Raw genomic sequence first — 18,274 nt, forward strand, 5'->3', positions numbered from 1 at the left:
ACTTGGGCCCGCATTTCTGCCAACAGGATGAAGGTGTCCGCAGCCAAAGCTTGTGGCTGGGAGCTGGTTCTGCCCTCTCTCTGCGCCTAGCTCAGATTCTTCTGAGCACTGCTCATTGCTCCTGCACTTGCTATCACTCTCTTCCCACCAGCTCCGGTAGCACTGATGAGTGAGAAATTTCCCTCAACAAGAACCGTCAGTTCAGAACACAGCCCCACAGCAGCAAGCTGGGTGGAGAGGCATTCTGGAACATGGGAGGATGTGCGATCCCGATGACTGAAACCACAGGAGCTTTCAGAGGATGGACTAAATTGCAAACACTTCTTAAGGTGAGGGCTCCGTCCACGTCTGTTTCTCTAGCTGGTGATGGTGCAGATGGGTTGATTATGCTAGCAAAGGGCTCCTGTGGCTGATCTGAATTTATTATGGCTTCCAGGGAGGAAGGCAAAATCCTCATTGGCTCCACAAAACCAACAAGCCACCAGCCAATATTGGGGATAATTTTCTTACTTCCCTTGACAGGTCATTTGTCCACTACCATCACGGGTCATCAGAAGAACATTTAAATGACAATAAGATGGGTTGTTCCAGTTTAGTCTTCTGCAAGTACAGACACAAGACCTGACACTTGAAAAGAATTCCTTTGGAGAAGACATCACTGATGCAGGTAGTGTCAAGGTTTGGGCATTTCTCTTTCAGTAGGGAAATTCACTGATAACCAGGATCACTACAGACAGTAGTGTCAAAAGGATGGACTAAATATATGGCCAGGTGACCATTCCAAAAGGAGATGAAATTTCAGAGGCAGACAGACCTAAAAGGATATGGATGGCAGTGGATGTCCCGAGTAAGACCCTGAGTCCTGGGGTACAGACTTTCCTGGATCCCAGTCTCTGCCCTGCCAGTTCTAGCTGAATGACCTTGAACAAGTTAATTCACCTCTTGCTGAGCCAAAGACACCTTATTTGTAAAATGGGGACCATGACAGTATCTACTTCATAGGGTTTGTGAGGTTAAAAGAGATAATGAATGAACAAGGCATTTAGTCCAGTAACTGGCAGGTAGCTGGCTTTTACTGAGAAGTTATCTTTACCATCATCATCATCATCATCATCATCCATAAGCATCATGTTCATGGCTATCATTAGGACTGTTCCTGTCCATACCATGTGGGAGGGTGCAAAGACCGAAGTAGTTAAAACAAGTCCTTGGGAAAAGACCTACCAAGCCTGATGGGCCTAGATCCCACATATGACCATGGATGCATCAGACAAAACACAGATGGCAGACTCTCCTCCACCACTCACCGTATGCCAGGTACCGTTCTGGGCACTTCACACACATTCACAATGGGGCCCTATGAGGTAGGTACTACTACGATCCCCTACATCCATATAAAAGTGTTGGCCAATGAGATGGAAGGAGAAGTGTCCTGGGAGACTTCTGGGAAGTTTCCTTAAAGGAAGGAGCCCACTCTTCTTCATGTCTTCTTCCTCCTGCAAAATATTGGTCCCAAAATGGAAAGCCCCACTCTTGGAATGGTAGATGAAAGAAAGAGCAGGTGTCTGGGTCCCAGACAAACTGTAAGCCGCCATATCAGCCCTAGATGGCCTTCCTCTAAATTCACTGTACTTGAGGGAGAAATACAGATAACTCTATCTTATTTAAACCACTGCTGTTTCTGGTATTACCTTAAAATTAATCCCAAATAATATGCCAACATGGCCAAACAACTGACACTGAGGAAGATATATAACTGAGTTCACAACAGAGCCCTATGTTACTACTGGCCGGTGTCATTAGCTCTCCACGACACGAAAGCATAGAAATACTACACCCAGGTTTGAATAGGGTTTAAATTAAAGAATCCTTCCCTTTCAGCTTGATAATTCAAACTACACACCTGCTAAACACGAGCACAACACTGTAGCAGCTTTGTTTGGTCGCTCTCTCACTCACTCATTTGGTGAGGCTGTGTCGAGTGGGGAAAACACAGACTTTGGGGTCAAAAGAACCTGGGTTCAGATCCCAGCTCTTGCATTACCAGCATATTCCTGTATGCTTACTCATCCAACACCCAACCCTTAGCCATACTGATCACAGCAGGTGAAATGGTGGTAACCCTAGTTGCCTCTCAAGGGGGTTGGGAGGAATAAATGAAACGCATATAGGAAGTGTGGGCACATTAAATAGTGCCCAATAACTGTGTGCTTTCTCCTTCCAACATGTGCCTGGACCAAACCTTATCCACCTGGCACATGGCAGGGGCTTAATAAATGGAAACAGTGGACAAATAACTTTACTGCTGTTAGTCACACTGATGATACTGAGAGAGTAGTAACCATCACCGCGGTGTTCATCATAACAGTGGTAGTAAAATAATCGAAAGCCAAACCGGGAGAGGGTGAAAGCCAGGAAGGTCCCCAAATGTGCACGGTTAATGCCTACATGATCAAAACAGGAGTGGTCAGCACTGGGCTGGACACTGTTTCCGGGGGGAGCATGGGGATTTTTCTCATAAATCCTCATGACTGTTTCCAGTAATCAAAACAACTGTTTTCCTCACTCACCAAGCAATCCTGTAATCAGAAAAGGACCTCTCTCCAAACCCAGGTGTTTAAATTGTCCAGTGAATTCCTCTCCTCTTTTAAAACTGAATCTTTAAGAAGGAGTTGAGAGATGGGATGAACGAACATCCTAGAATTTGCTCTCCCGTACAGACGCTTACACACCACATGGTAGGATGCGAGATGTCCTTGCCGATGCACAGGGGTGCTTATTAGGACATTCAGCATTAATCACATGTATTCAAATAAACTAAGTGAGCCAGGGAAGGCATAAACTGGCCTTGCAAAAAACCACAGGAAAATCTCAAAGTCACTGCCCCGGCAGCCTGTTCTAGAACTTAAGAGAACCCTGATGTCAGACAGCTGAGCATTCTGATAGTGGGAAACAATGCAGTAAGAAGTTCTAAGACATAGCTTCAAAGTCCAGCAAGCATACGGTTTGTCAATACAGTGTAATCTCATGCTGCCATAAACTGATGTTGACGGTGCTGATGAGTGAAGGACATGGAAACTAGTCACTACTCATTGCTGAGTAGGAAAAAGAACAAGTTTATAAAAATAGCATCCAGTGACAGAATTCAAAATAATGGTTATGGTGGGTGGTGGGTTGTGTTGACTGGGAAAGGCATACGGAGCCTTCTGGAGAGCTGGGAATGTTCTAGATTTTGACCTAGGTGGTGGTTACACAGGTGCATGCACATGCAAAAAGGCATTGAGCATTAGCATTCACTGTGTGCATTCACTGTATATGTGTTAGCCTCAATACAAATGAAAAAAATAAAGCAGCCCATGATATAAACTCATTTTTAGAAATAAAGGCATGGAGGGTGCCTGGGTGGCTCAGTCAGTTAAGCGTCCAACTCTTGGTTTTGGTTCAGGTCATGATCTCAGGGTCCTGGGATGGAGCCCCACGTTGGGGTCCAGGCTCAACGTGGAGTCTGCTTGAGATTCTCTCTCCCTCTGCCCTTCCCCCCGCTCACATGTTCTATTTCTTTCTAAAATAAATAAATAAAATCTTTTAGAAAGAGAGAAAGAAAAAGGAAGGAAGGAAGGAAGGAGAGAGGAGGGAGGGAGGGAGGGAGGGAGGGAGGGAGGGAGAAGGGAGGGAGGAAGAAAGGCAGGCAGGCATGGAAAAATACCTGAGAGATTATACACTAAAATATTAACAGCAATCAGCTCTGGGTATTGGAATTACAGTTATTTTCTTTTAAACATCCCTGTATTTTCTAAATTTAGGGAACACAGAAATCTACTCAGATGTTTAAAGTTAAATCCATCTTGACCCAAAGTCTGACCATCTGTAGGTAATACCTTCAGGCACTCACTTTTCTTCCCCACCGGCCCTTTCTTCTTCATTCACAGATTCAGGCCAGCGAGGGCAGGGCCCCCACTGCTGCCCGAGGAACTCTCTGTGATGGGGTCAAGTAGGCAGGGTGTGGGCGGATGGCTCCTCGGCCTTATTAGAGTCTCACGCTTCCATGGAGCCTCTGCTCAGACAGGACTGGGTCGCCTGGCGCACCTGTCTTCAGCCTACGCAGCAGAGGTGGCATCCTGTTCCTTCAGTTATGGTCACATCTCAGGTGTCCCCGACACCCCTTTTGCTCAACTTCCAGCCTCTACTGAAGTCTGGGCAGGGATCTGGAATGAGACCCCAGAAGTCTCTATCTCAGCTCCAGTTCCTGGGGCTTCACTCTAGGTCAGCTGGTGTGAGTGTGCAGAGGGTATGGACCCAAGCCCTCGGGTGGGAAAAACATCTGACTTGAAGCTAAGAGGCCTGCCTCCACACACTCGTTTCTTGCCAAGTGACCATCAATAAGGACTCTGAGTTTCCGTTTCTTCATTTATAAAAGGACACTACCCCCTGCTCATTCCAACTGACAAGGTGGTTACAAGGATAAGGGAATGGAGAGGAAGGTGACAACACCGTTGCCTTCTGCACCCCAACTTTTAGCAAAGTGCCTGAGGCTGTGTTCATCGTCTTTAATATCAGTGGAAGGCAGACAGATGTAAGGTACTGTTTTTAGCAATTATTTCTCATGATGAGACCGTGACCGCAGGGACCAAAGAAATTGCATAACTTCTTTGCATGAAAGACCTGTGGGAGCAAACAACCTTGCAGCGAGCTTCCCATCTGGTCCAGAGCAGAGGCAGACGGGTGAGTGTTCAGACGTGCTCTCATACAGGTCAGAGCCCATTTACAGAAAGCAGCTCTTTAGAACCGAATGATTTCCCACCCACGGCTTCCGCCTGGCTCTTTTCAAGCAATATATCTGATACAATAAAATTTCAGTTTGGGAGAAAAAAAGAGAAAGAAGGGGCAGCTGAGAGGGACGGGGGGAGGGAGGAAATGACTTGTAGTGAATGCATAAATCCCTTGGAGCTTATTAAAAGGAGATTTGACTTACTACCTTTAAAAGATCACAATCTGTATTTTGAAAGTCAGAAGGTCTGTGAGATCAAGCGGATAAAAGGGGGCTTTGGGGAAAGAAACAAATGAGAATGTTGTTCTGACAAACAAAAAATGAAACGTCCTTGTTTTAATTCAGGAGTTTTTCAATTCAGGCGTTCACGGAGAACCCGAAAGGTGTCATCTCTTTCAGATTTGTCTACAACGAGCAGGACGTTGTGCTGGGTACAATGGCAGATTCAAAACTGCATCAGCCCATTCCTGCTCTGAGTAACTCCAGGCCGGAGACAAGGCACGTACATAAATCGTTCCCACCTAGGGCGGCCGGGGAGACGCTGGCCACAGAGGGGCACCTGGACGCTACAGGATCGCAGAAGGCCGAAGACCTTACAGTCGGAGGTTACGGTGGTTACCACTGAGCCTTGGAAGAGGAGTGGGAAGAAGCAAGAGGACCAGAGCTCCTGCCAGAGGGCCCCGCCTGAGCAAACTGCACGTGTGTGGAAACGCAGGCTCCTGGCAGAGACCTGGCGTGGTTCTGTGGAACAGGAGCCCGGGACACGTGACATGGAGAAACAGAAGATGAGGCTGGAACATCTGCTTTGAATGAAGGTAAGAAAGGCCTTAAATGACAGTGGAGTCTGGGCCAAAGTGAGGGCCAGCAGGAGCTATGGAGGCTTTCGAGCAAGGAAGGGTCAGAAGCCCAGTCTGGCTTCCAGGCGCTCGACCAGGCAGAGAGGAGGGTGGAAAGGCAGACGGGGATGCAGGAGGCAGGAGCGCTGATGAGGACGTACCTCCTGCAGGCAGGAGGCTGCTGCTAGCTCTTTGTGGAAGAGAGCGGTGTCCTGAGCCCGGAAGTCAGCTCTTGAACAGGCTTCTTCAGCACCAGACAAACGAGGGAAGGAGAGTTGTCAGCAGACGGCTCTGAAGACCAGAAGGGGGTAGGAGTGTGAGGCTGGACTCGGGGAGAGCAGGAAGGACGCAGGGCTGGAGGGTGAGTGAGAGGAGCACGGAAGAGGCCAGGGAAATGGAAGGCGCCCAGGAATGGACTGAGTGACCCCCCCAGGAACGAACTGAGTGACCCGCCCAGGTGCTGGAAGGTCTGGCAAAGCTGGAGACTGCCAGGAAAGAAGGAAAGGTGGCAGACTGACTCCGACGGCACTCACCGGACTGCAGCTAATTACAAAGCCAATTGGAACTGGCTAGAAAGAAGGGAGTTCCATCCTTGCCACCTCCAATCCTGCCTTGGTCGTGGGGTCGGCAGATGGCTGAGCAGGCAGGTACGTCCACCTGCACCCCAGCGACATGGATTTTCAATGGCGTCGTGTTGACAACCAGCAGCTGACACATCACCTCTCTCTGCAGGGGCATCTCCAGAGCCCTGGGAAGGGTTTTCCTAAAGCCCAGGCAAGGACTGGACCGCCACCTCGGCCAGAGAGGGCTGGGGACTTTAAAACACACTTCCATATATTTCACCTCACTTTATCCCCATCTTAGGTGAGAGACACAAGACAGATAATGTTATCCTCATTGTACGAAGTCCAGAGAAACTGAGGCCTTGGAGAAGTCACGAGATTGGGTGGAGCTTGATGACTTCCGCCACCCACCGCAGCCTGAGCCCAGCAGCTGGCCAGGACACCGGCCGTGGGCTGGGGCCATGTGGACACACACTCGCAGGGTCCTCAGGGCCATGATCGGTCTGGGTGAGAGGCTGGAAGGCGGTGCACAGCAGCAGCTGAGCAGGGCTGGCCTCAAAGAGAGTATCAGAAATGGCAATATCGACCGTTTCCTTCCTCCCTTCTCTCCCTCCTTCCCTGAGCCCCTGCTAAGTCTCACATGCCTGGAATCGTACTCGGTATGGTTGGCCACCCATGTCTCTGAGGGTCCCCGTCCTCAGGAACCCCATTACCTTGCCTTGCCCTGCTGCCAACAGTCTCCCACACCATCTTCCCAACTCAAACATACTATCCACTTCCCAAGTAAAATACACCAGGCCCAGGAGAGGTAAGAAACTCAAGTAGAGGATGTGACACTTGACCTGGGCCTCAAAGTATGCATAGGAGGTCACCTTGGACGCAAGCAAAGGCCTGGAGATGCCTCAGGGCATGGAAGGATCTGGTGTCAGTCAGGAGTTCTGTGGAGAGTGGGGAAGTGGTCGGCAGACGGGGACTTGCTGGAGATGAGGAGGGAGTAGGGCCCCTGGAGGGCCTGGGTTTTCCCTCCGCAGGCCCTGGAAGGCCATCCGAGAGCTTGAGGCAAAGGACTGGTAAACCATTTCAGTGCTTAGAAGGACAACTCCAGCTGGACAGCTGGACATGGAAGAAAGACCTTACAGGATGTGGTAGATATTCTGGGGAGAATGGATAAGAACCTGGGCCATGGTGGGATGGTGGGAGTGGTGACCCAGAGCCCTGATTAAAGACTTGTCCCTGAGCAGAAAATAGGGGCCTTCATTAATAATTGGATTGGGTTCCACTGGGAGGAAGGATCGCAGACTCTGTAGTGATGGCATTAATTGAGCCGGGAGGGAAGGAGGAAGAGACATAGGAACGGCGGAAGGCAGAGGCGGGAGGAATTCAGGTTAGGGCACAGAGAGTGTGAGGTGCCTGGAGACAGGTCCAGCGGCCACATGGAGGGATGCAGAAGCCGAGCGTGTAGGGAAAGAAGGGTGGAGTGTTAGAGGCTGCATGCTCAGGACCACAAAGGCTGAAGCCTGCAGACAGACCACTGGGTATGGCAAAGAGGAGGCTGCTCCTGGATGGCCTGGGCGAGAGCATCTGCAGGAGTAAAGAAGAGGTGGGAGGCAGATGCAGGTGGGCTGAGAGTGATGAAAGCAAGGGGACAGAGGAAGAGGTACATGTGGGCTCCTGTGTCCTGCTCAATCCTCATCTCTACCGCTTACATACCTTCCCAGCGCATCCAGGTAATTTCTTCCCTGCTCGAAGGGTATAATCATGCCATCAGTCACCTCCAGAGTAAAGGCCACACTCGGGACCCTAGCACTCCGTAGACAGCCAATGGGGCATTCAAGGTCTGCCTAACAACTACCACCCCAAGCCCCACTATGCATTGCCAACCAGAGACCAGACTCTATTAATTCCCAAACAAGCCTTGCATTTGCCACCTCTGCACCTTTGCTATTTCTGTTCCTTCTGCCTAGAACACCCTTCCTTTATACTCCTACTTGCTCAAATCTTGCCCGACCTTCCAGGTCCAAGAACCTTCCTCAATCCCCCAATCTAAATTAACTTCCCCTTGACCAGCAGAGCACTTAACCAAAATGTATGTCACAGGGTAGTGGCATATCCCCATTCTCTATCACCACTAGACTACAAACCCCTCAATAGCAACTGTCTCACGTCCAAGGCACTGCACACAGTTCTCAATCTGTGTCTGGTGTGTTGAACGCTGACCTTCTCCCTTGCTGTCCCCTGTCCCATTTTAATATTCCTGGCTGTCCTTTACTCCTCCATCCTACCAACCAACCAACCAAACGCAGGAACAGATCCATCCTAATGTCACTAACACCCTACCTGGGTGTCAGCCATTTAATAAAGCTGTAAGTGGGCAGGAACGTGGATGAGTTACTTTCCATAAGTGGGGATGTGAAATCGAAGTAGAGGCCCTATCTATGGCCAGAACTAGGTTGGTTCTCGGGTATTATTCAGTGTCCTCACTCAGTTCCTGCTCCTCTTGAGTCATAGCATGAAACTCATTCCTCTCTCCTACCCAACACGGGCCGTCACGATCCCTTCTCTTAGAAGCTCACTAACTGGTGTAGGAGTGAAAATCCGCACACAGAGAAGGTCCATTCCTTTCTCTGGGAGCATTTTCGTGCTGGATGTGTGGCTTGGAACATGAACTACGTAAAATAACGGGTCGAAGAGCTCACTTCAAGCTTGGGTGGTCATGGATGATTTTATGGGGGATGTGGGCTTCTGTTCCACCCAGAAGTACTAGTAAAGGCTGCGGTCTGGGAAGAAGTGGAAGGCCCACCCAGATGAGATCTGGACGTGAGAGTGAGGTAAAAGCCAGGATGCATCACCGATCAGTTTGTCTGGGGCAGCCAATTTCTGAGGGGGGCAGTGAGACATAAAACTAGAAAGGTCAGGGCTAGTTTGAGGGAGGCCGTTGGAATACCAGGTAATGGGGGGCCATAGAAGGCTTCTGAGGAAAGTGAAAAGCTTCTCGTGAAAAGTGCTTTTCTTTTTAAGGTGGCATAACAGGTTGTTGATAGTTGATGCGGGGTAGGCTGGCTTGAAGAAGAGCTGATAACCTGCACGTAAATGTTTGTTGCAATAAAACAGCATAAGGCAATGGAAACAGAGTAGACTATTTAGCAAGCTTACATAGAAAATGAAAATGGGAAGACTTCAAAATAAAAAAACCAACCAAAGGTTTGTGTTCCTTGGGAACCAGGTATCCCTTCCCACTGGCACCATGTTACCTGAGGGGCCAGAGAGAGATGCCGACTCTTCACTAAGCAAAGTCCTCTGCGGTGAGGCACCCAAAGCCCCAGTGTGGTTTGATTAGTGGAAAACCAGGCGGTGAGTGAGAAATGTCATTCACTCCGGTCATTTTCATTCAGGGACTAGCAAAGTCCTCTTCGAATCTTCAGCCAACGTATTTTATTCAATGTGAAAGCCACTAAATTAATTTTTTAACATAATAAGAGTAGAAATTGTCAATTTTAGAAGCACATATGCGAATTTCCCTGCACAGGAGAGAACATGAATCCTATTAGTTAAAAATAGCAGTTGTGCTCACTTTCCCCCACATGCTAATTTTAATAAACTTACTCTGAAATTAGCCTGCCACTAGGAAGATAGCAGCTCATCCAAAATGTTCCCAGTAAGCACGAAGCTTGCCTTGCAAGAGTTCAAGTACTCCCAGGAAACTCTGAACAATGCAGAGTTCTAAATGGAACTCATCTCTTCTCACCAGACTCAGCCACCCCCAACCCTCTATCACACCCAGCGTCACCAACTCTCAAAGGTCATCTCGGACTCCTTCAATTTCATCTTCCCGACACAGCTGACTGTGAAATCCTATCGGGGTCTTTTTAAAAAAATCTTCATAACCATCCTTTTACCTCTATTCCTACTGACGCCATGTCTCCTTATCACTTTATTTATTCAAACATCCACATTCATATATTCTACAATTAATACCTACAAAGGGCAAAATATAGTGCAAAGAGCTAAGGCCACAAATTAATAACACATGGTCGCTACTCTCAAGGAGTTCAAGATCTTTTGGGTTCAGTGGAGAGATAAACAAGTTACGAGTTAGAAAACCGTGTGATTAGTGGTATGACTTAGGTGCAAAAGGAATAATCGGGAATGTTGGTGGTGACAGAAAAGACTAGATTACTGGTCTCTCGTCTTGTCTTTTCTTGATTCCTGGCAAAGTTACCAAATTTGCCTGTACATACCCAGTGCCTGGCATAGTGCCTCGTAGATGTAAGAGCTCCGCGATCATTGAGTTCAGTGGAAACAAATCTATTCCAAATATTTTCATCAACTTGTACTCCATCTAAAAAAGCACCCAGTGCCTATTACCAGCTACATTAGAGCACACCCTCTGTCTTGCTTTTGAACTCGTTCACCATCTGGTCCACCCTGGCTAGTCCAGGCTTAACGTCTGCTCTACCCCAACCCACTGGTAACAGCCTTCATCAGAAGCATTTCCTCAAAAGTCAACCACCAGCCCAGGGCTCATGCCTGCTTCCCATCATGATCATCTATGCCCTCTTCAACCAAAGGGGAGGGACCCCAGTTCAAGTTCCACTGCCTCTGAGAAGCTTTTTCCCACTTCTCAAGCCTTACCAACTATCTATATATGTGCTCACTATTGGGCACTGCTTTTTCATTTAATAATATTATTAATATGAATAATGCCCTTGAAATATTAACTCATGTCCTATCTACCCACCTTGCCTCCATTTCCTATAACCCCTACCTCATTTCTCACTACACATCCCTCTCCCCTCCCTTTTTAAGAAGCCAGACATCCTGCCTTCGTGTTCCCAGGAACGGAGCACCCAGCGAAACACAGGTAACAAAGTGATTGGCTTTTCAGTGTTGAAAGTTTGGTCCTTAAGACATCAAGGCATAGAAGAGTCTCCCCAGGAGCTTTCTCTCCCAAAGCCCCCCAAAAAACTAGAAAGATCTCCAAAGTTAAGGAAAGGACAGAATCAGAGTGCAAGGAAGGAGAGCTTGGTTATCAGGGAGTCTCTAAGAATGAACACAGAGCTCTGCCTAATCAGCCTGAGTGGGGAGAGCAGAGTGAGAACCAGGGGAGAGGGGTGGGCGCAAGACTAGTCTTGATGGAAACCTGATGAGGCGGGGTCCTGGAGAGGTAAGGACTAAAGCTCTCTAGAGAGATGGTGATCTTGACTGTCCATCTCTCCCCTTTAAAAATAATTAGTTTTATGGAGACATAATTCACACAGAGAAAGATTCCTCTTTTTTGGGTGTGCAGCTCTATGAATTTTAGCACACGTATACAGTCATGTAGTCATCAGCTCCATCGAGGCATAGAATACGTCCATCACGCCAGAAAGTTCCTTCATGCCCCTCTGTCGTCAATCTGCTCACCCTGCTCTCAGGCTCTGGCAACCACCGATCTGTTTCCTGCCATTTTAGCTGCGCCTCCCCCAAAATTTCATATAAATGGAATCTTACAGTAGGTACGCTTGGCTTGAGCCTCTAGTTTCTTTCACTTGCCAATATTTTCTCTTTTTTTAGTATAATTGGTACACAGTGTTACTTTAGCTTCAGGTGTACCAAATGTTTTAAAGACTCATTCATGTTTTTGCATGGATCAGTGATCTGCTCCATCTTAATGCTGAGCACGCTCCTGCTACACGGATGTGCAGCAGTTTACCTGCTCATCCGTTCATGGACGTTGGGACTGTTTCCATTCTCAGCAACTATCAAGAAAAGTCTATAAACAGTCACATACAGGTTTTGGTGTCAACACATGTCTTCACTTCTCTGGGGCAAACTAGGGACAGGATTGCTGGGTTATTCAGTTAAGTGTATGTTTACCTTGACGAGAAATTACAAAACTGCTTTCATGTCCCATACCTCCGGCGACGCATGGGCTTTCCGGCTGTTCTGCATCCTTGTCAGCACTTGGTTTATCCATTTTTTATTTGTTTGTTTTTCCATTCTAATAGGTGCGTCGGGGGGATCTCACTGTGGTTTTAACTTACGTTTACCTCCCGACGGATGATGTGGAGTATCTGTTCACGTGCTTGTTTTCCATACAAATCTCTCGAGGGCAGGGTCTATTGAACTCTTTTGCCATTTTAAAAATTAGGTTGTTTTCTTATTATTGAGTCGTGAGGGTTCTTTCTGTGTTCCAGGCATGAGATATGTGCTCTGCACAAATTGTCTCCCAGCCTGTGGCTTATCTTTTCATCTCCTTAATGGAGTTTTTCAGAGCCGAAGTTTTAAATTTTGATAAAGTCCAATTTATCCTTTTTTCCTTTTATGGTTGTATTTTTCATGTCCTATGTACCCTTCTTACTTTTGAATCTCCTAAATTTGGAAAAATTGTCTCAGGTGGTGATAAGAAGAACCCTCCCAAATTTAAGCTGGGCACATCCTGCTAATGATGATATTCCCTAGCCTCTCTTACAGCAAGGTGCGGCCACATGACTATGCTCAGACCAAGGGGATGTGAGCAGAAGTCATCCCTCGCCCTGGACTCCCCCTGCCCTCTTTTTCTCCATTCTCATGGGCTGGGGCAAAAACATGGTAGCAACCAGCTTTACACATACAGTTGAGGACCATCCCCAAGACACACTGGAGTAGGAAGGTGCCCCCAAATCCAGGTTCTAAAATGCCCTGGGGAGCAGGGCCGCCCTCCCCAGCTGGACCACCACACTGTAATGTGAATGAGACCTACACATCTACCTTATTAGAACGATATATTTTTAGGGTAGGTATCTTTGTTGCCGTGGCTTAAACTTGACCCTAACAATCTACCCTTCTTTCTGAGGAAGCAGGAAATAATCCCAAGGGTCTTGGACACAGCCTGCTGTCATGTGGTACATCTACGCAGACAACTGCACAATAGTTTCCACAAGCTTCCCTCAGCTGAGGAGTGATTCGGGGGCGGCAGGATACGAATGCCTTGCCCCTAGCCTGGGCCAGAGAGTGAAGTCCCCTATGCTCAGAGCAGTGACTGAGCACTACATGGACGTGAGTAGCATAAGAGGGGGACAAGGAGGGACACAACAGTGACCTCTGACCAGACACTAGCCTGAAATGAGACTGTGGCCAGGCACCAGATGTGTGCCCCCCACCCCCATCACCCCTGCCAATGGTGGAGTCCTGCTCGTGCCCCCTAGGACGTAAATACAAGCTCCGGGAAAGGGGGAGGCATGACTCCTCTCCAAATTATCCTTCCACCACCCTTACCATGGGAACCCGTAACCAAAATTCAGGTGTTGTAGCAAAATACAGAAGTCTTCATTTTGTGAATACCCAAGTTTCCGTCCTGAGGTTCATGGTCACTGTACTAATGTTCACAGACCATCCGCCAGGCAGAGGCCGAAGCACTAACCAGCACTACTTCCTTTGAGCCTCACAGCACCTATGAGGGGCCATTTTATTACTCTATTGAAGATGAGGAAAAAACGAGGCTCGGAGAAATTGCACAGTGAGGTGATTCTTTCAAGTCCATTCTGCTTCTGGCAAACAGCCCCCAGGGCCCTGACCTGCTTTCGGGCCATGTGGCTTCCAGGGCAGGGCCTAAGACCGTCAGATCACCACGCTCCTGAGCACTTTCGTTCCAGGGCAGGCCAGTGATCTGAGTGGGTTCATGGGGAGTGATTCCTGTGGTTTTATGGAATGTACTACATAAGAGCTTCTGTTTTCCACTCTGAACTTGAATGTATGGGAGGCTGAGGCTGAAGACAAACAGCAAGGAGACCCAAGCGTCTGTGTGAGTAGGGAATCCAGCTGTGCCCAAAACCACCCTACCTGGGAATCAGGAGTCAGGCCAGCTGTATTGGTTTGCTAGAGCTGCTTGTAACAAATTGCCATAAACCAGGTGGCTTGAAACAAGAGAAATGAACTCTCTGATACTCCTGGGGGTTAGAAGTCCAAAATTAAGGTGTCAGCAGGGCCATGCTCCCTAATAATGCTCTAGGGGAGGACTGCTCCTTGCCTCTTCCTAGCTTCTGGTAGTTGCCAGCAATCTCAGGCACTCCTGTTAGCTGCATAACTCATCACATGGCCTTCTTTCTTCTGTAACTTCACATTGCCTTCCCTCTGTGCATCTCTACATCCAAATTTTCCTCGCCTCATTGGATTAGGAGCCCACTCTAATGACCTCACCTTAACTTGATTACGTCTTCAAAGACTCTATTTCCAAATAAGGCTACGTTCACAACTGTGGGGTGAGGGTTAGGATTTGAACATATGTTTTTGGGGAGCACAATTCAACCCACAACACCAGCCAATTAATTCCCTGAGCTGAACCACTTTGGGTTGGGTTTTTGATCATTTGCACCCAGAAAGAGGAAGCCAAGATTTACCCCCAGATCTCAGTCGACAACCGAGACCCAAAGCTGTGCCGTTAACCACAGGGCCGACTATATGTCTCTTCAATCTCTCTCTTTCAAATGTCAGTGGCTCCACTCTGGGCAGAGGCCCAGGGTTTTACAACACGCTCAAGGAATATGAGACTGATTGCTATCTAATTAATTAACCAACCCTCAAATAGTGAAAATAGTGATACTGAACTCGGCATGGTTTATCACAGGGCAGTAGGCTCAGAGGTGGCTAACATTTTTATTTTAGAAATAGAATGTTACTGATGGTCTGCATGGCTGCATTTCCAGATTTTTCCCTGATTTTGAAAGATCACCTCAGGCGGTGTTAAGAAGAACACTTCCCCCTCCCCAGACATTTAATTTCCAAAACAGCTCACCAGCCATGCTTTTTTCACATGCATGGCCGTGTTGACTTCAGGGCCTGAGAGGAGGCTGTAATTTCAGCTTGTTATCCTAAAAATATGAAAATAAAACTGATCTCTGAAGGATCATTTTAAATGAAAACTGCTTCCTAGAGGCAAGCCGAGGAAGAAAACTGATTGAAGGAGAGCACGGGGCTCTGGGCAGGAGGAATAATGGAGGGCGCATCCAGGGTGGGAGGCAGAAGCCCGGTCTTCCGCAGAAAACCAATGGGAGTTGTCAAAAAGCCCAGTCAGCTCAGGTCAGATGTCTGGTGACATCTTCCCCGGTTCCTTCGGCTGGGCTCCAAAATCACTGCGAAACACCATGGGCCGTTGACCACTCTCTTCCTTGAATCCTGCTTGGCTGAGTATCAGACATCTCCACGCCAGACCCAGTCCACACCCAGCCAGCTAAACTTGAGTGGGGAGGGGAATCCCCTGGGTAGCTCAGTTTCTGAGAAAAGCAGATTTGAGGCTACACTCCTGGGCATTTTCATGCCATGGGTGTATCAGTTTCTTGTGGCTGCCATAACCAGTTACCACAAACTGGGTGGTTTAAAACAGAAATTTATTCTCTCACAGCTGTGGAGACCAGATGTCCACAGTCAAGGTGTCAGCAGAACTGATTCCTTCTGGAGGCTCTGAGGGAGAATCTGGTCCGTGCCTCTTCCAGCTTCTGGTGGCGGCTGGCAAAACTTGACATCCTGGGATTTTTGCTGTACAACTCCAATCTCTATTGACATGGCCTCCCTCTGTGTGTGTCTGTCTTCCCGTGGCCTTCTCCCTTGTATCTCTGTGTCTGAAATCTATCTTTACTTTCTTTTATAAGGACACCAGTCATTAGATTTAGGGCTCCCCCTAAATCCAGAATGATCTCATCTCATGGTCTTTAACTTGATTATATCTGCAAAGGCCCTATCTCCAAATAAGGTCCCATTCATAGCTACTCGGGGGCTAGGGCTTAGACGTATCCATGGTGAGGAGGTGGGCACACAATAGATTTGGGGAGAGACTCTGAAACTTGCATTTTTTCCAAAAACGCAGAGTAACTCTTTGCACTCTTTGCTCCCCAAATGACTCTGGTGCAGGTGATGTGTAGATCATACTCTGAAAAACACTGATTTAGCCGCTGAGGATTCAAAGATGAGTAAGACATGGTCCCCTCCCTTGGAGAAGCCGCAAGTCTAGTTAAAGATATATACAGATGAACCAATGATCAAAATACGAAGTATAGCCTAATGATCCCAAGCTCTGGAGTCAGACAGACCAGGGTTCAAATTCTCTAGCTGTGAGGCTAGAAAGCCTTTAATGAATGTCTGTGGAAGGCAAGAAGGCATTACCCTGAAGAAATGCAGCTGGAACAGGCAAGGCAACTCCTGAAAGACCCATTTCAGAATCTTGATTTATTCCATAAGCATTTGGGGGGGCACCTGCTGTGTACGGAGCTCAGTGTGTAGGCACTTGGAACAAAGCCAAGGAAAACACACGTCCTAGTGGGGCGGCCATCAGGCTGTGATACAGTGTCGTCAGTGCAAGGCGGAGGTAAGCCTGCCACGGAGAGGCACATTCGAGTGCAATGAAGCATTTCCTTCCTTTGGTTTTCCATCCTTCACATTCTGTTCCTTAGCACTCTCTCTGTCTCTATTGTGGGACTCCCCCAAACTGTAGCGTTATGCTCCAGAAGTTCTTGGAGGGCAAAACAGGTTGTCTGTCTTCTTTGCCACTGAATCCCAAGTACCATGTACCTGGCCACTAATAGACATTCGGTAAGTATTTGTTGGAGTGGTGCCATTTCAGAGCCCAACACTGGACTTTTATGAAGAACCACCTCCAGCCTCCTTGACTAATGGGTGTGAGTCCTGAAAGGCCAAGAGAAAAGTCCTCTAGAGGATCTGCCCCTTGACATAAAGCCTGATAGTTAGACCTGAGTGAAACAACGTATCAGAATGTTGTCTAGTTAGGAGCTTTCAACTACTAGACCAAGAGTAAACAAATTAAGCCAGGGAGAACTGAGGACATCTTATTCCTCTTCAAAAATACAATGCTTCACACACACTGGACATTAAGTACTGTTATCAGTCTGACCTGGAGGCCCAGAAAATGATTAAAGGAGAAAGACAATGCCGGGTTTCCCCTCCAGCATCCCATAAGGGAAGAAAGAGAGCAAACCATTACACCCCGCATTGTGTGCACAGGAATTGAGTCCAAGAGACCCCAAGTTGGCCTTGGGCAAGGGGGATGGTTCTCAGGAGGGAGAGAATGGAAAATTTCCAGGGGATGCTCAGCATGGCTGGGTAAGGTGGCTAACCGCCGTCACATACGGTGATAAGTCAGGGACAGCTACCTACCTGTGAGAGGGGGGACATCGGCCCTCACTCTCACCTGGAGGAGTCTGTGGACGGCGCCTCCCAGGCCAAAAAGCCCAAGCTGGGCTGAAGAGGGAATAGCTTAGGAGACTACAAGCGGGCGCCAGGGGTGTTTGTGACAAAAAGAGTTTGGGGGCGGGAGAGGGCTGGTGTTTTCTGCTTCCACAGATGGACTGACTTCTGCATCTGCATTTCACGCCTTTGATAAAAGCCTCCCCGCCTGACACGGAGTAAGCCCGCCATACACGTGTTGACAGGAACGAGCAAGTGACGGCATGAAGGCCACGGAGGACCCCGAACTCCCCCACCCGAACCTCCACGGCAGGTAATTGCACCTGGCCCGAGGGGAACCCCAGGGCCCGCATCCCCTCCTCCCCCACTGGCACCACCTTTCCGCTCCAGCACCGGCCGTCCAATCGCGAGGCTCCAGAACGGTGGTGACCAGGCCAGCAGGTGGGGCTTGGCGCCTTTCCTCCCGGATCCCCGCGCCGCGCTCTCCAATGCGGGGCCCAACCCTGCCGGGGGGTGGGGGACGAAAGCCCCTCTCCAGAAGCCGGTACCAGATGGCGCGGAGCGAAGTGGCGCCCGGCTAAGCCCGGGAAGCGCGGGAGGAACGGTGCACCTGGCGGGGCCGAGGGGGCAGCGCGTCCCCCGCACGTCCCCGCCGCGCTCGGCCACCCCGGGGCGGAATGGGGGGGGGGGCGCGGGCTCCGGGCTGCGGCGGCCGCTCGGCCCGGCCCTTCCCGCCTGGCCGGCGCCTCGGCCTCACCTCGCTCACCAGCCCCTGCCAGTCGCTCTCGGTCTGGTCGCCGTTCATGGCCTTCTCCTGCAGGCCCGGGCCGGCTTCATGGACGCCGCCCTCCTCCGCCGCCGCCGCCGCCGCCGCCTCCGCCTCCCCCCGCCGCGCCGCCGCCGTCGCCGCCACCCGAGCCCCGCGCGGCCCCGAGAGGGCCGGGCGCCTCCGA

At 49.2% G+C, this 18,274-nt stretch overlaps 1 protein-coding gene across 2 annotated transcripts in view; it reads right to left on the minus strand.

The window, feature by feature from the left end:
• CCDC149 (coiled-coil domain containing 149) overlaps positions 1–18,261 on the minus strand; it is a 100,152-nt gene extending 81,891 nt beyond the window's left edge. The window contains exon 1 of one of the 2 annotated variants that reach the window (XM_073891490.1): positions 18,079–18,261. In XM_073891490.1, coding sequence (XP_073747591.1) covers positions 18,079–18,126 — 48 coding nt within the window. In that variant the 5' untranslated portion in view covers positions 18,127–18,261. The remainder of the gene's footprint in view (positions 1–18,078) is intronic. The other variant, XM_025887795.2, reaches the window with a different exon arrangement.
• Positions 18,262–18,274: the final 13 nt, after the last annotated feature.

The sequence above is a fragment of the Callorhinus ursinus genome, unplaced genomic scaffold (assembly GCF_003265705.2).
Source record: "Callorhinus ursinus isolate GAN/ISIS: 27379988/994484 unplaced genomic scaffold, GSC_fseal_2.0 scaffold4, whole genome shotgun sequence".
In the NCBI taxonomy this organism is placed as follows: Eukaryota; Metazoa; Chordata; class Mammalia; order Carnivora; family Otariidae; genus Callorhinus; species Callorhinus ursinus.